An 18245-nucleotide genomic window follows, 5' to 3' on the forward strand; every position below is an offset into this window, starting at 1 on the left:
TGCTCTCAAAGGGAACAATTACAACCTCACCCCTTGCCTTACCTCCAGAGAATGAAGAATCAACTCAGGGAGGAGAAAATCTAATAGTACAATAACTAAAGTATTTTATTTGTTCATTACATGGTAGACTTGATTCTATTACTACATATGACTATGTTTTGGATGCAGATGCATTCATTCTTATGAGCAAACAGGTAACTCTCACTTACCTAATGACTGTGAATTTAATGAACTCAGCTGAATCTAGAATTCTTCTCATGGAGCTAATTTCCAGGTAACTGGGGGCTTTGAATGACACTCCAGGAGGCATGCCATCAACCACCACACAGCCAGGGTTAATTGTGATTTTCCTGTAGGGAACTTTCACAGGGAAACCCATACCAATGGCTTCTCCTGTAGTGACAGAAACAGCATAAAAGCATAGATTAACATACCACCTTAGTGAATATTTAAAAAGCACAGACCAACATTAATTTTAAGGACAGTCTCCACTATTAACTAAAGTCTTTGTACATTTCAAACAACCACATATAAACCTTAATTTTGTTCACTTTAATATTGACCACCTATATTAATAATAGACCTATATAAATTGGCCATCTCTCCCTGATGCCCACAGCCAAGCAGGAGTGAGTATGCAAATTAACCCAACAAAGATGGCAGGCCTATGGGCAGCACGCATGCACGCAGGCTCCAAATGGCCAGATGGGACACCTGCCTACCTGCCGCGTAGCCGGGGCGACATGGCAGGCGTCCCCGGGACCCTGCTCGCCCCGAACCTGTGGCCAGTGCACGCGCGCACTGAGCGGTTGGGGCCCTGGGGACGCTACTGAAGTGTCCAGTCCTGTCAGCCTGGCCTGGGGGCGGCTGGAGTTCCCAGTCCTTTTGGTTTCTGCAGCCCCTGGACTGGAAGCGGAAACCAAGAGTGCAGGGAGCACCAGAAATTCTGGGAATCATAGTTCTGGTGGCAGCCCCTGGACCAGAAGTGGAAGCCCAGAGTGTGGGGAGCACCAGAATGCTGGGAGTCGTAGTTCTGGTGGCAGACGTGTTGCGGGATCTCCTAGGCCTAGACACTAGACTCGCAAAGTGAGCCTGGAGCAAGTTACTGTTGCAGGTGGGCGATGGAGGGAAGGCAAAGGTGAGAGACATAAGTAAAGTAAGAATGTTGAGGAAAAATTAAAGGGAAGATATCCTGCAACTTCTAGGAAATCTCTACCAATGGAGTAAAGAAAAAAAAAAAGAGCTCTATTATTCTATAAGCACCAAACCAATCTGGGTTGGGGTCTCAGACAATTCTCTCATATGATTACAAAGACAGACAGAAACTCCTGGATTGGAGAGGGCTCCCAATTGGAGAGGGTGCAGGTTGGGCTGAAGGACCCACCCCCTGTGCACGAATTTCGTGCACCGGGACCCTAGTTATCAATAATATAATACATTTAATGTTTTCTTACTAAAGGACTTTAGCAAAACCAAAATACTTATTTTATAACTTTATTTCCTTTTATATAAGATTATAATTATCTGAGCATAATGTACTGTTCTGTTTTTAAAGATATTTATTTTTTCCAATTTCATTTTATATTCTCAATCATAATTCACTGAGTACTATTTATGTTTTCTAGGGCTTTTATAACAAAACTAGAGGCCCTGTGCACAAAATTCATGCACAGCGGGGTCCCTAGGCCTGGCCGGCGATCAGGGCTGGCCAGGGCCTTCCTTGGTTCCACGCTGCCCCGTGCTGGTCAGCGCATGTCATAGCAAGCAGTCGAACTCCTGGTCTGTCAAACTCCTGAGGGGACAATTTGCATATTAGCCCTTTATTATAGAGGCTATCACAGACTGGGTGGCCTAAACCAGATATATTCATTTTTTTCACAAGTTTGATGTTTGAAGTCCAAGACCAAGGTGCCAGCATGGTTGTTTTTGCTGTTTCTTATTGAAACAAAATTTCCTTGCTTGTTGTAAGCTGTACTATGTAAATGAAACTTACCAAATTTGCGACTGAAGAGGTCATTAACTTGTTCTCTTAGCTGTCTAGCTTTTTCAACTTTTGAAAGTCTTTCATTATCATCATCTAAAAAAAGTTAAAAGAAAACTCATAATACTTTAATAATACAATTTTAATTCCAAATAAGTGTTTAGGTTCTCTTTGTAACTCACTTTGTTTTTTAAATATTCAAGTATTTTAAACTAATCAAGATTGAAATGATTTACATAAAAATGATTTAACAATAAAACCAAATTGAAAATGATACTTTATTCCTATTATCAAGAAGTTTACCTGTTATTTCATACAAATTTATTTATTATTATTTTTTATTAATCCTCACCCAAATATATTTTTTAATTGACTTTTAGAGAGTTAAAGGAACGGGAAGAGAGTGGGAGAGAAGGGGAGGGTGAGAAAGATGAACACTGATGTGAGAGAGATACATCTACTGCAGTGGTTCTCAATCTTCTGGCCCTTTAAATACAGTTCCTCATGTTGTGACTCAACCATAAAATTATTTTCGTTGCTACTTCATGTAGCAACGAAATGGTGTTACCGTTATGAATTGTAATGTAAATATCTGATATGCAGGATGGTCTTAGGCGACCCCTGTGAAAGGGTCATTCGACCACCAAAGGGGTCGCGACCCACAGGTTGAGAACTGCTGATCTATTAGTTGCTTCCCAAATGTGCCCTAGTCCTGCAACCCAGGTACCTGCCCTTGACCAGGAATCAAACCTGTGACCCTTTGGTCTGTGGGTTGAGGCTCTAACCACTGATAAACACTGGCCAGAGTGAAACAGATTTTTTAAAACAAGACATTAGGTATCTGGGTGGTCACCAGGTTTTAGCTCACACCAAGTACAATGAACTGCCTAGAGTTACTTAGCAAAAAAACTGAGAAGATGATGTATTTGGTTAATTTCTGCAAGGTATGGGAAGGAGAACACACAATGTGCCTTACACTCAATATCCCCAGTAATCCATATCCTGAAAGTGAAAAAACTGAAAAGGAAACCACCCCATGAACTATGATAAAGGCAGAGAAATCATACCTGGAATTGTCACCTGAATGATGTTAAGATCTTCAACACCAGATGCAGTAGTATTAACATTAGGCGATGAATTTATTTTTCCTTAAAATTACAACAGATATAAAATAATTAAATCTTCTCTAATAATCTCTACATATAAAAGCCTAAGTGACTATTATGACCGGTCAACCAAATGATCGGTTGCTATGACGCGCCCTGACCACCAGGGGACAGACGCTCAACGCAGGAGCTGCCCCCTGGTGGTCAGTGCACTCCCATAGTCAACCTCCTGCAGCCCCTTTCCCTTCCCCCTACAGCCCTGATTGGCCCCAATCGCCAGCCAGGCCAAGGGACTCCACCCGTGCACAATTCGTGCACTGGGCCTCTAGCGTGTTATAATTCAGACTATGCAAAATAGGATTTTAACCCAACTTTTGTTTAAGGTTTGTTCCTTTTTCATGGAATGTTTTGTCATTTTGCGATAGTAAGCTCCCCAAAAGGCTTTTTACTTATTTCTCTTCCTTGTAAAGCTTAGGATAGCAGACACATAGAGATTCTCAATTATTAAAAGAACTAAAAACCATAAACTAGTCACAATTCTAATTTTGTAGGGTTTTTTCTTTTTCCTTTCTTTTATTATTTTTTCTACAACCCCCAATTTTGAATGAGCTTTCCTGCTTTTAGCTCAATAGTTGGTCTTTAAACAATTTTTAAAATCACTGCTGCAAAATAAATTTCCAATCACATGTTTTCTGTAGCAACAACTTACTTGGAGGGCTCTTAGAGGCGGAGGTGCTCTCCTTAATTGCTGTCTCAAACATTTCAGGCCTAAAAACAAGAAAAGAGAAAAGACATTTGTTAATTATCCAATAATAAAACATTAAAAATTAAACATGTAAAATATTTTAAAACCAGTAATTCTCTGTAAATATATACTAGGTTCTTAGTAATGGAAAACCAGAAAAAGCTGGATTATCTAAAGGAACACATGCAAAAAGACTAATTATAATTGTGATTATAACATCCATCCAGCCCTATCTACTTTCAATAGCTTCTTCTTCCTGTGATTTCAAGATAACCTGGAGAGATTCAGCGTTAGACTTGAGAATGGGAACAGGAAATGCCCTTTATGAAGGTACCATGCAAAGGTAAGACAGGCTGTGAAAACTTGAGCAAAAGAGTCTTTCTTCTTAGGAAGCCAAAGGAGAGCCATACCTCCAACAAAGTTGGATGTAAGTACAAAAGGTGACCATTATGTTGGCAATGTCAGCTTTGATTATGTGACAGCATCTCTGGGCGACTCAAAAGTCAGCGTTAATAAACAAAACCTAAAATTCGTTTCAAATAATTCTTGAGCATCATTATGTATTTTCTAATTTTAACTATTCCCATCGGTTTCAATTGTGCTACGAGATCTCCAAGCCAACAGGAGAGAAATTTAAAATACTGTGTATGTTGGAGAAATAAAATGGTTTTATAAAACTGAATCACTGCTTAAATTCCAGCTGCATCAACCATTAAAAATACAACTGTGGGTAGATTTAACAAAATGAAATTGTTATCCCTCTGATGAATTAGAGCCCTCCTTCCCTCTTTTAACCAATTATGAAAAATTTTAAACGTATAAAAAAGTATAGCTTAAAGAGCTTTGTTGACACTAGGGCTAAAATGGCCCTATTACAAAGGTGAATCCATGAACCACCTCTCAATGTCGAACAGTATCAACTCATGGCCAATCTCATTTCCTTACTTTTTAATAATGAACTTAATTTTGGCTTTGTTTCTGAGTATCTTCTCCAGCCTTGGAATGCCAAAAGTAGATGGTCGTCGGAATGGCACACCCTCAGGTAAGCCTTCTACGTAAAAGTCTTCTGGGAAAGACTCAAATAATGCAAATGGCACTTTCACAGCTTGTTTAAGGCCAAGAGCTTCACCTACAAAACACACATATATTTCTTACATTTAAAACTTAAAAATGCATTTTAAATAACATTTTGTGATAACAAAAATTACATTTTAAAAAATTCTTGATGCTCAGTTAAGTGGGAGAAATTATGAAATTCATGCCTGCAAGACCCACACACTTCCAATAACAAACAACGTAATTTAAATGTTGAACACTTTACTCTGCTTACATTCTTCAATTTTTGTTGTTATTAATCCTCACTCAAGGATATTTTTTTTCCATTGTTTTTCAGAGAGAGTGAAAGGGACAGAAGCAATGAAGAGAAGAGAGAGAGAAACTTCAATGTGAGAGACACATCAACTGGTTGCCACCAGGGACGACTGGGGACGGGGATTGAACCTGCAATCCAGGTACCTGCCCTTGAATAGGAATTGAACCAGCAACCATATTTGCATGGGCTGACGCTCTAACCACCGAACCACATGGGCCAGGGCACATTCTTCTATTGCTAAAAAGGTGCTTTATATTTTAATAATAATGTTTCAAAATAAACTTACCACATTTTTCATTGAAAAGATTTTCAACTTTTTGTTTTAGATCTGTGATTTTGGCATTCCAGGCCTCTGTACATAAAAAAAACCAAGATAGTAAATTTGTTGATAATATTTACCAATATACTTCCATGGTCAGGGATTTATTTTATTGTACATCTTTAAGTACAAAATAAGAAAATACATAGGTTGTTAACACAGTCATGGTTTGACAACTACTCTAATTCTGACACATTATTTAACTATTTTATTATATCATTGATATGTTGGCTACCAATAAATGACATATGCTAAAGCAAATATAAAACAAATAAAGCCTCCAAACCTCCCAAAAGACAATTATAGTATCTACTATGTATTAGATATAATTCTACCCTACAAAATGATTTCGTATTTATAATCCTCATTATAACCCAATGAGCCAGGAAGTAATGTTATCCCCATTTACAAATAAGGAAACTGAGGCACAGAAAAGTTCAGCAGCTTACCCAAGGTTACAGAATTATATAGTACTGGCAGCAGATTGAACAAGCTGTCTGACTACAATCTGTGCCTTTAAGTACTAATTAATAATATAGTAATAAAAATAAAAATTCCCCTAGTAAAATAAAGCATTTTTGTAAATTCCTTTTATTTAAAATGACAAAAATCAAGAATAATAAAATCCATATTTACCAAAGGAAAACTCTCTCCCTCGAGGCTTAAAGGGAACATTAGAGCCATTTGTCTGAGTAGGGGTTCGAACAGCTGAAGTCTGAGGGCTGTTGTTATTAGGGCCTAAAGAAGAATGAAAAACAACAACATAATAAACACACATATTTAATCATGCTACTGAAGCCTAGCCTGTACTGGAATACAAAGTTAGTATATAAGCACCCTGCAATGAAAACAGGCACTGCTGCTAGTTGCACAGACTCCCACCCATTTTTCTATTTCTATCCTGACAATTAGGCACTCTCCCCAAAACAGAATTAGTTTTCTGGCTCATCTTAGTTACATTCAATTCACTTAATGCTTCATCATGCCCTCTTAGGACCACTGGCTCCTAACTGCTCACCTGCCTGCCAGCCTGATTGCCCCTAACCGCTTCTGCCTGCCAGCCTGGTCACTCCTTAACCACTCCCCTGCCAGCCTGGCAGACACCTAACTGCTCCCCTGCCGGCCCGATCGCCCCCAACTGCCTTCCCCTGCTGGCCTGGTCGCCCCCAACTGCCCTCCCCTGCAGGCCCGGTCACCCCTAACTGCCCTCCCTGCAGGCCTGGTCACCCCCAACTACCCTCCCCTGCAGGCCATCTTGTGACCATAATGGAGTGGCCAACTTGTGTGAGGGCATGATGGTCAACTTGCATATTGCCGCTTTATTATATAGGATAAAGAAAATGTAATTTTGCTGTTAACTCTACTTTTTTATTGAAAATGTTTTGTAACTTTGCTTATATCCCACCACTGCCACCAAAAAAATTTCTTATGAAGCCATTTACAAAATACTTTAGACACAGAAAAAAAAATTAGCCTGGCCCTGACCGGTTTGGCTCAGTGGATAGAGCGTCGGCCTGTGGACTGAAGGGTCCCGGGTTTGATTCTGGTCAAGGGCATGTACCTTGGTTGCGGGCACATACCCAGTGGGGTGTGTGCGGGAGGCAGCTGATCGAAGTTTCTCTCTCTTCGATGTTTCTAGCTCTCTATCCCTCTCCTTTCCTCTGTAAAAAAATCAATAAAATATATTTGGCTATTTTTGGCCAAACATTTAATTAATTCACCCCTAACGCCTTGGCAGGGCCAGGCCAAATGATTTCTCGGGCCTTATACGGCCTGCGGACCAGACATTCCCCACCCCTGCTCTATAGAATAGTGCCTATAAAAACAGTGTGTATTAACTGGATGTTTGATTATCCCCCGATTTCAATATTTAACATTCACAGATTAATTTGAGATCAGGACACTAGTATATACACAATATAACTTTACACTAGTCAAACAGGAGAAAAAAAAGGTTAGCAGTGTAGTGACGTTTACTGCATGTTTTCTGTCCTCTATGTATAGAGTCATGTTTCTTAATATCCAGAATGTTTTAAAATAAGAAAGTCTGTAACTCTACCAGGGTTCTTGGACAGCAGTCTCTCCTTTTTTGAGGTACACAGTTTTCTTATAACACCTTTACTCCTAATCAGAGTATATTGTTATATTGTAAAATACCCTTTCTATCTCTTGATTTAAGCGTTTTATTCAACTTCTTGATTCTTTGTTATGTCACCACCCCTCCTTTCCTTCTGAACCTTACTCTCTTTTCATAACCTTTAATCTCACAACCTTAGTGACGTTTTGGGGCCATTACTCCTTTATTGATTTTACTCATTAATATCAAATGAAGACAGCACTGATCAATCATATCAAGAATGCAACTATTATGACCCTAGAATCAGCTGGTTCCAGGACTTTTCTGGCCATTGAAGCCTTAAAAGGTCCTGAGATAACAAGTACTGTTGGAACAAGGTGCAAAACGATGCACCCTAAAACACAAGATTATTTGTCATCACTCAAACTGCATTACTGTATTTACTAGTAATCAGTACCTTTGCTCATGCTATGCTCTCTCTGGAATGGCATTTCTGTCTCTGCCTAGAGATATTCTGCTCTTCCAGCAAAGCCTAGTTCACATGTAATCTTCTCTGTGAAGCTTTCATCACCATCTTATGCAGTATCATTGTTCATATTGTCAAAATCTCTATGGTTTCAGACCCAGGTTTGTCTGGTTCCTCAGCATCTCAATCTTTTTACTAAAAGTAACACCCCAAGCATCTTACTTTTTACTTGAGTTCCTTCAGGAAAGCATGGAAAATTTGTGTATTAGAGAAAGCTTCCTCAGATCTTATCCAAAAAGAGGAAAGTAAAGGATTGAGTACATTTAAACTTGTTTGCTTATTTGTTTTTATTTATTTCATAGAGAGAAGGGGAGAGAGACAGAAACCTGGGCATGTACTCTGACCGGGAATCGAACCGTGACCTTCTGGTTCTTTGGTCAACATTCAACCACTGAGCCACACTGGTTGGGCCATATTTAAATTCAATTTTTAACAGACATTACTAAACTGGTGTAGGATATCCATAAATTGAACAAGAATTCCTGATGCCTTTCATGTGATAAAACAGGTTCTCTGTGAATATACAAGATAACTAAATAGGGATGGACTAAGGCTCCACATAATATCAACATGGAAACTCAATACAAAACTTGAGGTTATATGACAACAAAGAATTACCCTCATGAAGTTATCTTTTTCTTCTGTATTAATGAAAAGATGGAAGGACATAGCCACACCTAAGATATAGGTTGAGGATTGTCTTTAATACTATATGAAGTACTTTCACATGTGATCCTGAAAAGGTATGAATTCCACAAACCTAATGGAAGTGGAGAAAAGGAAGTAACCTGAGGATGTAGAAGGAACTAGTTTAATCCAAGGTACTGCTTTTTATTTTACTTTTTAGAATACATTTAATTTATTTATTTTTATTGATCTTCACCTAAGGATATTTTTCCATTGATTTTAGAGAGAGTGGAGGCAAGAGACAGAGAGAGAGAAACAGCGATGTGAGAGAGACACATTGATTGGTTGCCTCCCACATGGTGATCAAGCCTGCAACTGAGGTATGTGCCCTTGACAAGGGCTGCCTATTATACCATCCCTAAACTTTTTTCCTAAAAAGAATAGGAAATAAAGGATATCAGAAAAAAAAATTCCACACATTCCTGTCACCTTAATAAGACAGAAAAAATTTTTAGGGATTTTCTTGCAAGCGGTTTACAATATGCTCAATGAACATCATGTTAACCACTTTGAAAATTTCAATTAGAAACATTCAGAAATTTAGCTTTAATCAGGTAGTATATTCACATCTAAAACCAGTATTATAAAAACTCATTTGCATAAAAATATACATAGTAATCTGAAGAATCAACAAACATAACTAGTGAAGTGGAAAATCAACAGAAGCATGCCACAGAGTGGCCTCACCTTCCACAGTGACCTCAATTTCAGGAACTTTTGAATTACTCCCAGGGCTTCGTGGTCTTTTTGGGGACTGCAGGGCTGCCAAGTAAGCACATAATTATTTTTGCATATTGTAAGAAAAACAGAGGGGATGCTTTATAAGAGCGGAGTATTAAAATTCATACAGTTTGGCTCTTTTCAAAGAAACCTGAAGAATTAAACTGGTAGTGTTATCCTCCACATGAGTCTCAACAAAGCTGTGGAAACATGAACGGAGGATTGCAAACATGAAATTTTAAATGAATGTTTGAAAAACAAAAGGTCCATTAAATAAAATTCCTTAAAAATATTGGTCAATGTTTCAGTATGATTTAGGAAATGTTGAAAAACAATGTTTTAATGCACTGAAGTATATATAATAAAGATTATATATAATCTCTTACCTTTAGTGTTTATTTTACTAGCCATTCCAGGAGGCAAGTAGGAAATAACTAGTTCAGGTCTAGAGAAAAAACAAAGAAACATTACAATAACCAATATAATAATATTGGTCTTCACAGTTAGTAAAAATGATCATGACCAATATTTTTAATAAAGGTGATCACAGAATCATTCTGTAATACAACAATAATGTCTACTTTACTGAACTTAAAAAAACTCACTTTTCCTTCCCACAACTATCTACTAAATCATTTTAGGAAAAATAAATATCTTCTTTCATGAAAATGAAAATTAACACTAGTTTCTGCAGCTACTAAAATTATGCAGAGAAGTAATAAGGAACTTAATCATTGAGATTCAGTTGCCAAGGAATCAAGTTTAACAAGGAATAAGAGAGAAGATAAAAATGAACATTTTTATCCTCCATGCAAATATTCAGCCATATTAAGAGAGAGCTGTTTCTAACCAACTTCAATATCACCATTGTGAGGCAGGTGTTATAATTCTTTTTGTACTAATGAAGAAAACCAAGTATAAGTTAAAGAACTTGCAAAGGCAATAGACAATGCCAGGACTGTAGCTCAGAGCTATGCTTTTCCATCCTGGATGCCAAAGGCTTGGAGCTAGAAAATAATTTAAATAGAAATAATAACTTTATCATAATTCCAGAAATGACTACATTGGCAAATAGAACTTACTTTTTAACAACAAACTTGATTTTATTACTGCCACGAACAATCCTTTCAAGTCGTGGAATTCCAAACCAGGTAGGGCTTCGGAAGGGAATTCCTTCTGGCAAGCCTTCTACATAAAGGAACTCAGGATTTGATTCAAACACAGGGTACGGTACTTTTACTGCCTCCGTGAGTCCAAGAGCTTGAGCTGAAATTGGGAAAACAAACAAACAAACATATGGAAGATAAAATTTTACAATCTCTTATTTTTGTCTTACAGCATTCTCTTTTCATGTTTTATCTTTTCAAGAGGTGTAATTGACATATAACATCATACTAGTTTCCAGTGTATAATATAACAATACAGTATTTGTACATATTGCAAAATAATTACAATTAACCCAGTAAACATCTGGACATTCTCAAATATGTTATGCAAAAGTTCCCTACAATCTATTAATATCCATTCAATAGGAAGGCTTAGTATATTGTGCAAAACTGAAGAACAAGCCTAAAAAATAAATACTTTTAAGATGAACATTTTAACACTTCAAATCAAAGGGACAGTTATATCACTAGTCAAAATTATCTCTGTGCTCTGGACAGAATGAACTATAACACGCACCCAGCCTTTGTATGTCACCTAGATGCAAGTTTGCTGTTTAAAAAATAAGTTGCATATGATGTATCTAAGCATAACTCAAGTTAGAGATCAGAGGCCGAGTAAATAAGATTCCTGACATAGGACACAAACGTCAATACCAGGCATTAAAAGGACGATGGGACCGCCCAGGGAATACTGCTATCTCTCCCACTCCCTACTTCCTTCTCCATGACAGACACACCCAGTCAACGGAAACACCTGCTGAGCCTCCTCAGAATCCCTCTCCAGACAGCGCTCCAGGAAACCGCTGTCAACAACTCTACGCCGAAAAATGGTGAAACCTAGTGGCCATTCAGTGTTAGCCAGATTAGAAGTACAGCAGAGGAACTGAGACTTAGCCCAACTCCTCCCTTGCTCTCCCATTTTGACATATGAGAAAACTGAATCCAAGAAAAATAAATTGTTCAGTTTGAATAGTGAATTTAGTAGCAGAAATAAACCAAAACCCATTTTCTGGGACCGTCCTTCTTTAGGTCATGAACTGATATAATTCATTCAGAACACTGCCTGTCATTTGTTTTTCAATTAAGACATAATCACTGAGTTTTACTTACCAAATTTCAAATTAAAAATCTCTTCCACTTGCTTCCGTAGCTTGGTAATTCTGACATTCCAATCTTCTTTGACTACAAAGCAAAAATAAAACTAATTAATAATGCTCCTTATTGGTTCTGACACAAAATTAGATTGAATGCTGTTCTTTCCAGTGATGCTCTTTTTAAAAAATTGAGATGTGATTGACATATAATATATTAGTTTTAGGTGTATAATCCAGGGATACTCTTAATTCAATTTTATTTAAGAACAAAAACATTGGATCTTAAGGAAATAATGATTTCCTGCCCTAGCCAGTTTGGCTCAGTGGATAAAGTGTTGGCCTCAGACTGAAGGGTTCCAGGTTTGATTCTGGTCAAGGGCATGTATGTGGGTTGCAACTAATCAATATGTCTCTCTCACATTGATGTGTCTCTCTGTCTCTACCCCTCCCTTCCACTCTCTCTAAAAATCAATAGAAAAATATCCTTGGGTGAGGATTAACAACAAACAAAAAAGAAAGAAAAAAGGAATGATTTCCTGCACATGTCAAATATCAGAAGAACTGAGACAGACAGGGTTCAAATTTAACTTCACATTGTAAACAAAGAACTTGTTCATGTTTAGCCCAGCCGGTGTGACGCAGTGGTTGAGTGTCAACCCATGACTCAAGAAGTAGCTGGTTTGATTTCTGGATGGGGCATGTGCCCATGTTTGGGGCTCAGTCCCTGGTAGGGGTGGCTGATCAATGTTTCTCTCTCATCAATGTTTTTATCTCTCTATCCCCTTCCCTTCCTCTCCCTCTCTCTAAATAATAAAAACATACTTGAAGAACAACAACACAGAACTTGTTTGTAAGAGTGCTCTAAATGAGTGTTTTGTGTGTTTTTTAATCCTCACCCAAGTATATGTTTTTAATTATTTGAGAGAGAGAGGAAGGGGGAGAAACAGAAAAACAGCCTGGGTATGTGCCCTGACCAGGAATGGAACCCATAATGTTTTGATGTACAGGACGGTGTTCCAACCAACTGAGCCACCAGCCAGGGCTAGATAAGTGGTTTTCAAACATTCCTCCTTGGAGTCACATCAGAGAATCCTGTGGGGATTGGGAAGGCCTATACCAGGTTCAACCAACAACTTCACTTGCAATTGCTTTCCAAAAAGGCATTCCTTATTTTACTGAACAGATATGTGCCTAGAAACCCACACAAAGCAAACTTCACTAATCACAGCAAGAAATAAATGGCAGAAATAAATGTTAAAGAGATTTGAGAATTGTCACTCAACACTACTCACATCTACAATGGGTTATTTCCTCAACCCTTATTTACAAGACAAACATTCCCTTTTAAATGTAATGTAAAAATAAAGAAAAATATGTCATTAAAAAGACGTACAGGATGTCACTCACTGGGACAGATAATCAGGACTTGTCTGACAAAATTAAGTGTGAACGTCATTGTGTTTACTGACAAAGGCAGTAGGAGATGTTGGAGAGGTTCTAAAAATATTGCTAAAAGTTGGTGGCCTCAGAAAGTCTTATGTTTCTTTACCCTTACTGTAAAAGATCATTAGAAGTTTTCCTTTAAAAGAAAACTAGCATCTCAAAGATTTAGCATGGTAGTGTAACCATTCAGCCAGAGTAACTCTGGTTTAAACCAAATCTGAATTATTACTATAAAGATATCTAGCCTCTCCTTCTCCAAGGTAAAGAGCTTCTGTTAACTTGTTGCTCAGATACCCGTTCTGCCTCACCTCATTCTACACTTCCTTTTCTGGTTTTACAAAAGATCTCTGAACTACTCCTCAGAAGAGCCAAGTAATACCACCCCATTCTTCCCATTCAACGCTCAATTGCCTGGCTAGCTCCACAACTTTCTCACAGTTGACATATTATCTTTTATCAAATTGAAGGTGAAGTACACCTACAGTGTATTTAGGCACACAACTGTTACCTAATCCCAGGTCATGCCAAGAATTAAAAAGACATTGCTGATGGCAATAGTGACTAACAAAACTTTTGTTGTATAGTCTAAACTTGAGTTGGCCCAGCAAAAGACTAATGACTGGCTCACTGGAACACCAACTTAACATTTTGTTGGGATGAAGAATGATAACCTTTAATTCTTTCTAAAATCTATGACTAATAGGAGGCCAAACATTGTTAATGACTCAGAGAATCGGTTCTTTTGATAACAGGACTTGAATTATCTATGCTAGGAGACAGCAGATCAAGTACTGATGAAAATGCTATTACTCAATCCTTGGAGTGACATCTATAGTGCCGGTATATCCTTTCAATGATGCATATTTAACATTCTCAGTTTGCAGTCAATATTAAGCAGTGATCATATTAATCACAAACTTGAATTTGAGGTCTGTCTTGAGAAATGAAAGGTCATTCATAGACTTCCATCATATTCTGGCTAATTAATATTAAAGCTCTACCTTTGGGAATACTTTTTTTTAATATCTATATTACTTCCCTTAGCAAAATCTGTGTCATCTCCAATCTTCAATTCATCATCAATACATTGTTTCTTGCCTAAATCAAAAATGCATGCTGAGGCGGTTGCTGTGCTGATTTTGATGCTCAACCTGCAGGATTCCTGGCACAGGATAATTTTGTTTCCCTAGTTCAGTATTTCTCAACCAGTTTTCATGCCATGATCAACATATTATACAACCTATTTGGCATACTGGCTGACCTTCACCAGTTGCTCCAGGCACCCTAAGAGTTGAAAGATGAGTATTTTAGTATAGAAAATAATTCCATTTTGTATAATAGTTCATTTACCTTAGTATTTACAAGAATGGTTAACTACACACACAGAGAAACAGCCATTGGTTCTTGGCAACAAAGTCCCTAAGATTGTAAAAGATATACAAGTTGTGGTCACTTTTTTGACACTGCAATGGTAAACAAAAAGATGACAAAGAGCCCAGACAGCATGGTTCAGTGGTTAAGCATAGACCTATGAACCAGGTCACCAGTTGATTCCTAGTCAGGGCATATACCCGGGTTGCAGGCTTGATCCCATGTGGGGAGTTCAGAAGGCAGCTGATCAGTGATTCTCATCACTGATATTTCTATCTCTCTCACACTTTTCCCTTTCTCCCTGAAATCAATACAAAAACGTATTTTAAAAAAAGACGGAAAATAAAAGCAGACTTATAGCTTAAATAAAACCATTCACATAATTAAAACTGAGACTTCATATATCTTTCTATTGGCCAGTGCAATTGGTGGAATTACAGTATCTGTCATCTGAAAAATAGGGTATGGCCCTGTTCAGTGTGGATCAGTTGAAGCAATGTCTTGTACACCAAAAAGTGGCGGGTGTGATCCCCAGTTGGGGTCCATTTGGGAGGCAACTGATGTATGTTTCTCTCTCACATTGTTGTTCCTTTCTTTCTCTTTCTTCTGTCTTTTCTTTTCCCTCCCTCCCTGCCTCTCCCCTCCCTCACTCCTTCCCTCTATCTCCTACCCACCCGGCCCCACCCCTTCCTCTCTCTAAAATCAATAAAAAGCATATCTCAGGTGAGGGAAGGAAAAAAGATGAAAAAACAGGGTTTGTATAAATAAAGATTAAAGTTTAAACTGTATAGTCTGCAACATTTGCCACATCTGACAACTGAGCACTTAAAACATGGCAAGTTGAATTGAGATAAAAGTATAAAATACACATTGGCATTTCAAATAGAATACCCTATCCTATATCATAAAAGGCTAATATGCAAATTGACCAATTGACAGAATGACCGGTTGCTATGACACACACTGACCACCAGGAAACAAATGCTCAACACAGGAGCTGCACCCTGGTGGTCAGTGCGCTCCCACTGGGGGAGCGCTGCTCAGCCAAAAGCCGGGTTCATAGCTGGCAAGCACAGCAGGGGTGGCAGGAGCCTCTCCTGCCTCCGCAGCAGCAATAAGGATGTCTGACTGATGGCTTAGGCCTGCCCCCCAGGAGAAGCGGGCTTAAGCCATCAGTCGGACATCCCCTGAGGGCACCCGGACTGCAAATTTCGTGCACTGGGCCTCTAGTAAACATATGAAATAAAAAAAATGCAAATTCCTTTTTCATGTATATTTTATATTGATTAGGTTAAAACAGATTTGTTTACTAGAAAATTTAAAATGACATATGTGGCTTGCATTTGTGAAACACATTTTATTTCTACTGAATACCACTGGTCCAAATTCAAAGCTCAAATTCTCTAAAACTGCTTATGTTCATATTGATAAATCAAGTAGTGTCTGTACTGAAATTCCTCAAAATATATTTTTGGAGAAAGAAGAGGAATTCCATTGCTTTAAAAGGTTTTTTAAAAGCTTAAAAACAATTTATCTAATAAGGTTTTTTCCCTTCAATTTATTTATTTATTGATTTTAAGAGAGAGAGAGAGAGAGACAAAGGAAAGAGAGGGAGAAGAAGAGGGAGAGAGATCAATTTATTGTTCCACTTATTTATGCATTCATTGGTTGCTTCTTGTATGTTCCTGACCAGGGATCAAACCTGCAACCTTGACGTATCAAGACAACACTTTAACCAACTGAGCTATCTGGCCAGGGCTTCATAAGCTTTTAAAAAAGAAATTCACTATTATTTTACCTGGTGTATTCGTTCTTGGCTGAGTAACTTCAGTAGTACTGTGAGTCAGAAGTTCTGGTCTGTAAAAATAAGTTGACATTAGTAACAGAGCATTTACGAATGCCTTACAGGTCTTCTCCACACATATGTGCAGGGCCACTGATTTTCAATATGGTTCATTCTGCCTTCTTGTGCAATGAAAAGTACCATTCTGGTGACTACAGATTATTTTGAAAATAGCAATTTTAACAGATTCAGGTGGAACTACCTGAATGTCCTCAAATGCATTTTAAGCTTAAATGTACAAAACCTTTCCCTCCAACCAGCTCAACCTTCTTTTTTTAAATCCCGAATGAACTATATCACAATATAGCTAGAAATATCTAGCTATGTCATCCTAAAGTTGCCTCTCCCTTATACAATTAGTCCCAACAAACGTACACAAATGCACAACCCCCAAACAGTAATAAGCAAGTAATAGAGTCTACATCCACCACAATTCTTCTGTATTAAAAACAGGCCTTCTGTTTACACTCCCTGCTCCCAAATTACCCATTCTGCTATCCTTCAAACCCAGCCAAAACAGCATTTCTAAAATGTAAATCCAAATTATTTTAAGGGGAATCAGCTTTAAAATTGTTTAATTACTCCACTGATTGTATAAGACATAAGGCCTGTCCTCCACTTGGCTGCCTCAATCTGTCTTTCACTCAGTGCACACAAGGCATCTCAACCCACTCCACACAGAATGGTGCGGTTAGGTAAACATTAAAGTACATTCGATACTTCTTGCCCCCACTTACATTATTTCCTTTATTTGAAACACCTTTTCTCCAATCTCTATGTACAACTGACTAATCTACATGCTACCCCTAGTCTTCTCCCCCAAAGTGCACTTTATTGAATTTATGTCTGTAATAAGTCATCTGAACTGTCATACCCAATTTTGTACATCTGGTACCTGGCACTAAATAAACATTTGCTCCATAAATGAATCTAAATGTAACACCTTAATTCTGAATACTAGAATAAGTCCAACTGAGAAGTGAACAAAAAGTCATCCATTTTCATTAAATTAATATTTAAGACAACATTAAATTTATTTCTGTAGATTATAATCTTACCTTTTAATAACGAATTTTATTCGATTGCCCACTTGAATAATTTTTTCAAGCCTTGGGATTCCATACCATGAAGGACTTCTAAAAGGAATGTTTTCTGGTAGTCCTTCCACATAGAGATCATTAGGATGTGCCTCAAATTTCTGGTAAGGTACAGCCTTGGCTTCAGTGCTTCCCAAGGCTTCAGCTTTACAAAAGAAAAACAATTCAGGAGATAAGTTCCTGCTGCAATCATATTTTGGTACAATCCAAGTCAGTGTACATGTCAATGTTTTAGAAAGCCAAGTACTCTCTGGAAACAATACACTAACCACGAAATAGACTTAAAAAAGCAGTAATTGCAGGTATAAAGGGCCGCTGATCAAGGGTAACTTGTGATGGACTTAATGTTTCCTGATTCTAAGACCATCTTAATAACATTAAGATCTTGTTATAAAAAACTTTTCTGTATCTTTTGAAAGAAATAAAAAAAGAAAACTATGACACAATAAAGAGTATCTGGGAGTTTGTTACACTATTCTCTCCCTTTTGTACAGATTTAGAACGTTTCATAATCTACACTAATAAAAGAGAAAAATGGTAATTGGAGTACAATGCTACCCTTTTCATTGGCTAATCAGGGCTATATGCAAATTAACTGTCAACTAAGATTGGCAGTTAACTGCCAACAAGATGGCGGTTAATTTGCATATGTAGGCACAATGCAGGGAGGCGAAAGGGAAAGCAGGAAGAAGCCCCCT

At 37.9% G+C, this 18245-nt stretch overlaps 1 protein-coding gene across 11 annotated transcripts in view; it reads right to left on the bottom strand.

The window, feature by feature from the left end:
- The window catches only part of GTF2I (general transcription factor IIi), a 96084-nt gene that overhangs the window by 6827 nt on the left and 71012 nt on the right, over positions 1 to 18245 (bottom strand). For all 11 annotated transcript variants that reach the window (XM_006770866.2, XM_006770862.2, XM_006770864.2 and 8 more), the window contains 13 exons: positions 17509 to 17692; positions 16406 to 16464; positions 11810 to 11881; positions 10616 to 10799; positions 9920 to 9978; positions 9501 to 9575; positions 6160 to 6261; positions 5491 to 5556; positions 4778 to 4961; positions 3797 to 3855; positions 3049 to 3129; positions 1994 to 2077; positions 210 to 393 (listed from right to left, as the gene is read on the bottom strand). In XM_006770866.2, coding sequence (XP_006770929.1) covers positions 210 to 393; positions 1994 to 2077; positions 3049 to 3129; positions 3797 to 3855; positions 4778 to 4961; positions 5491 to 5556; positions 6160 to 6261; positions 9501 to 9575; positions 9920 to 9978; positions 10616 to 10799; positions 11810 to 11881; positions 16406 to 16464; positions 17509 to 17692 — 1393 coding nt within the window. The remainder of the gene's footprint in view (positions 1 to 209; positions 394 to 1993; positions 2078 to 3048; positions 3130 to 3796; positions 3856 to 4777; positions 4962 to 5490; positions 5557 to 6159; positions 6262 to 9500; positions 9576 to 9919; positions 9979 to 10615; positions 10800 to 11809; positions 11882 to 16405; positions 16465 to 17508; positions 17693 to 18245) is intronic.

Source organism: Myotis davidii, unplaced genomic scaffold (assembly GCF_000327345.1).
Source record: "Myotis davidii unplaced genomic scaffold, ASM32734v1 scaffold424, whole genome shotgun sequence".
NCBI classification, from domain to species: Eukaryota; Metazoa; Chordata; class Mammalia; order Chiroptera; family Vespertilionidae; genus Myotis; species Myotis davidii.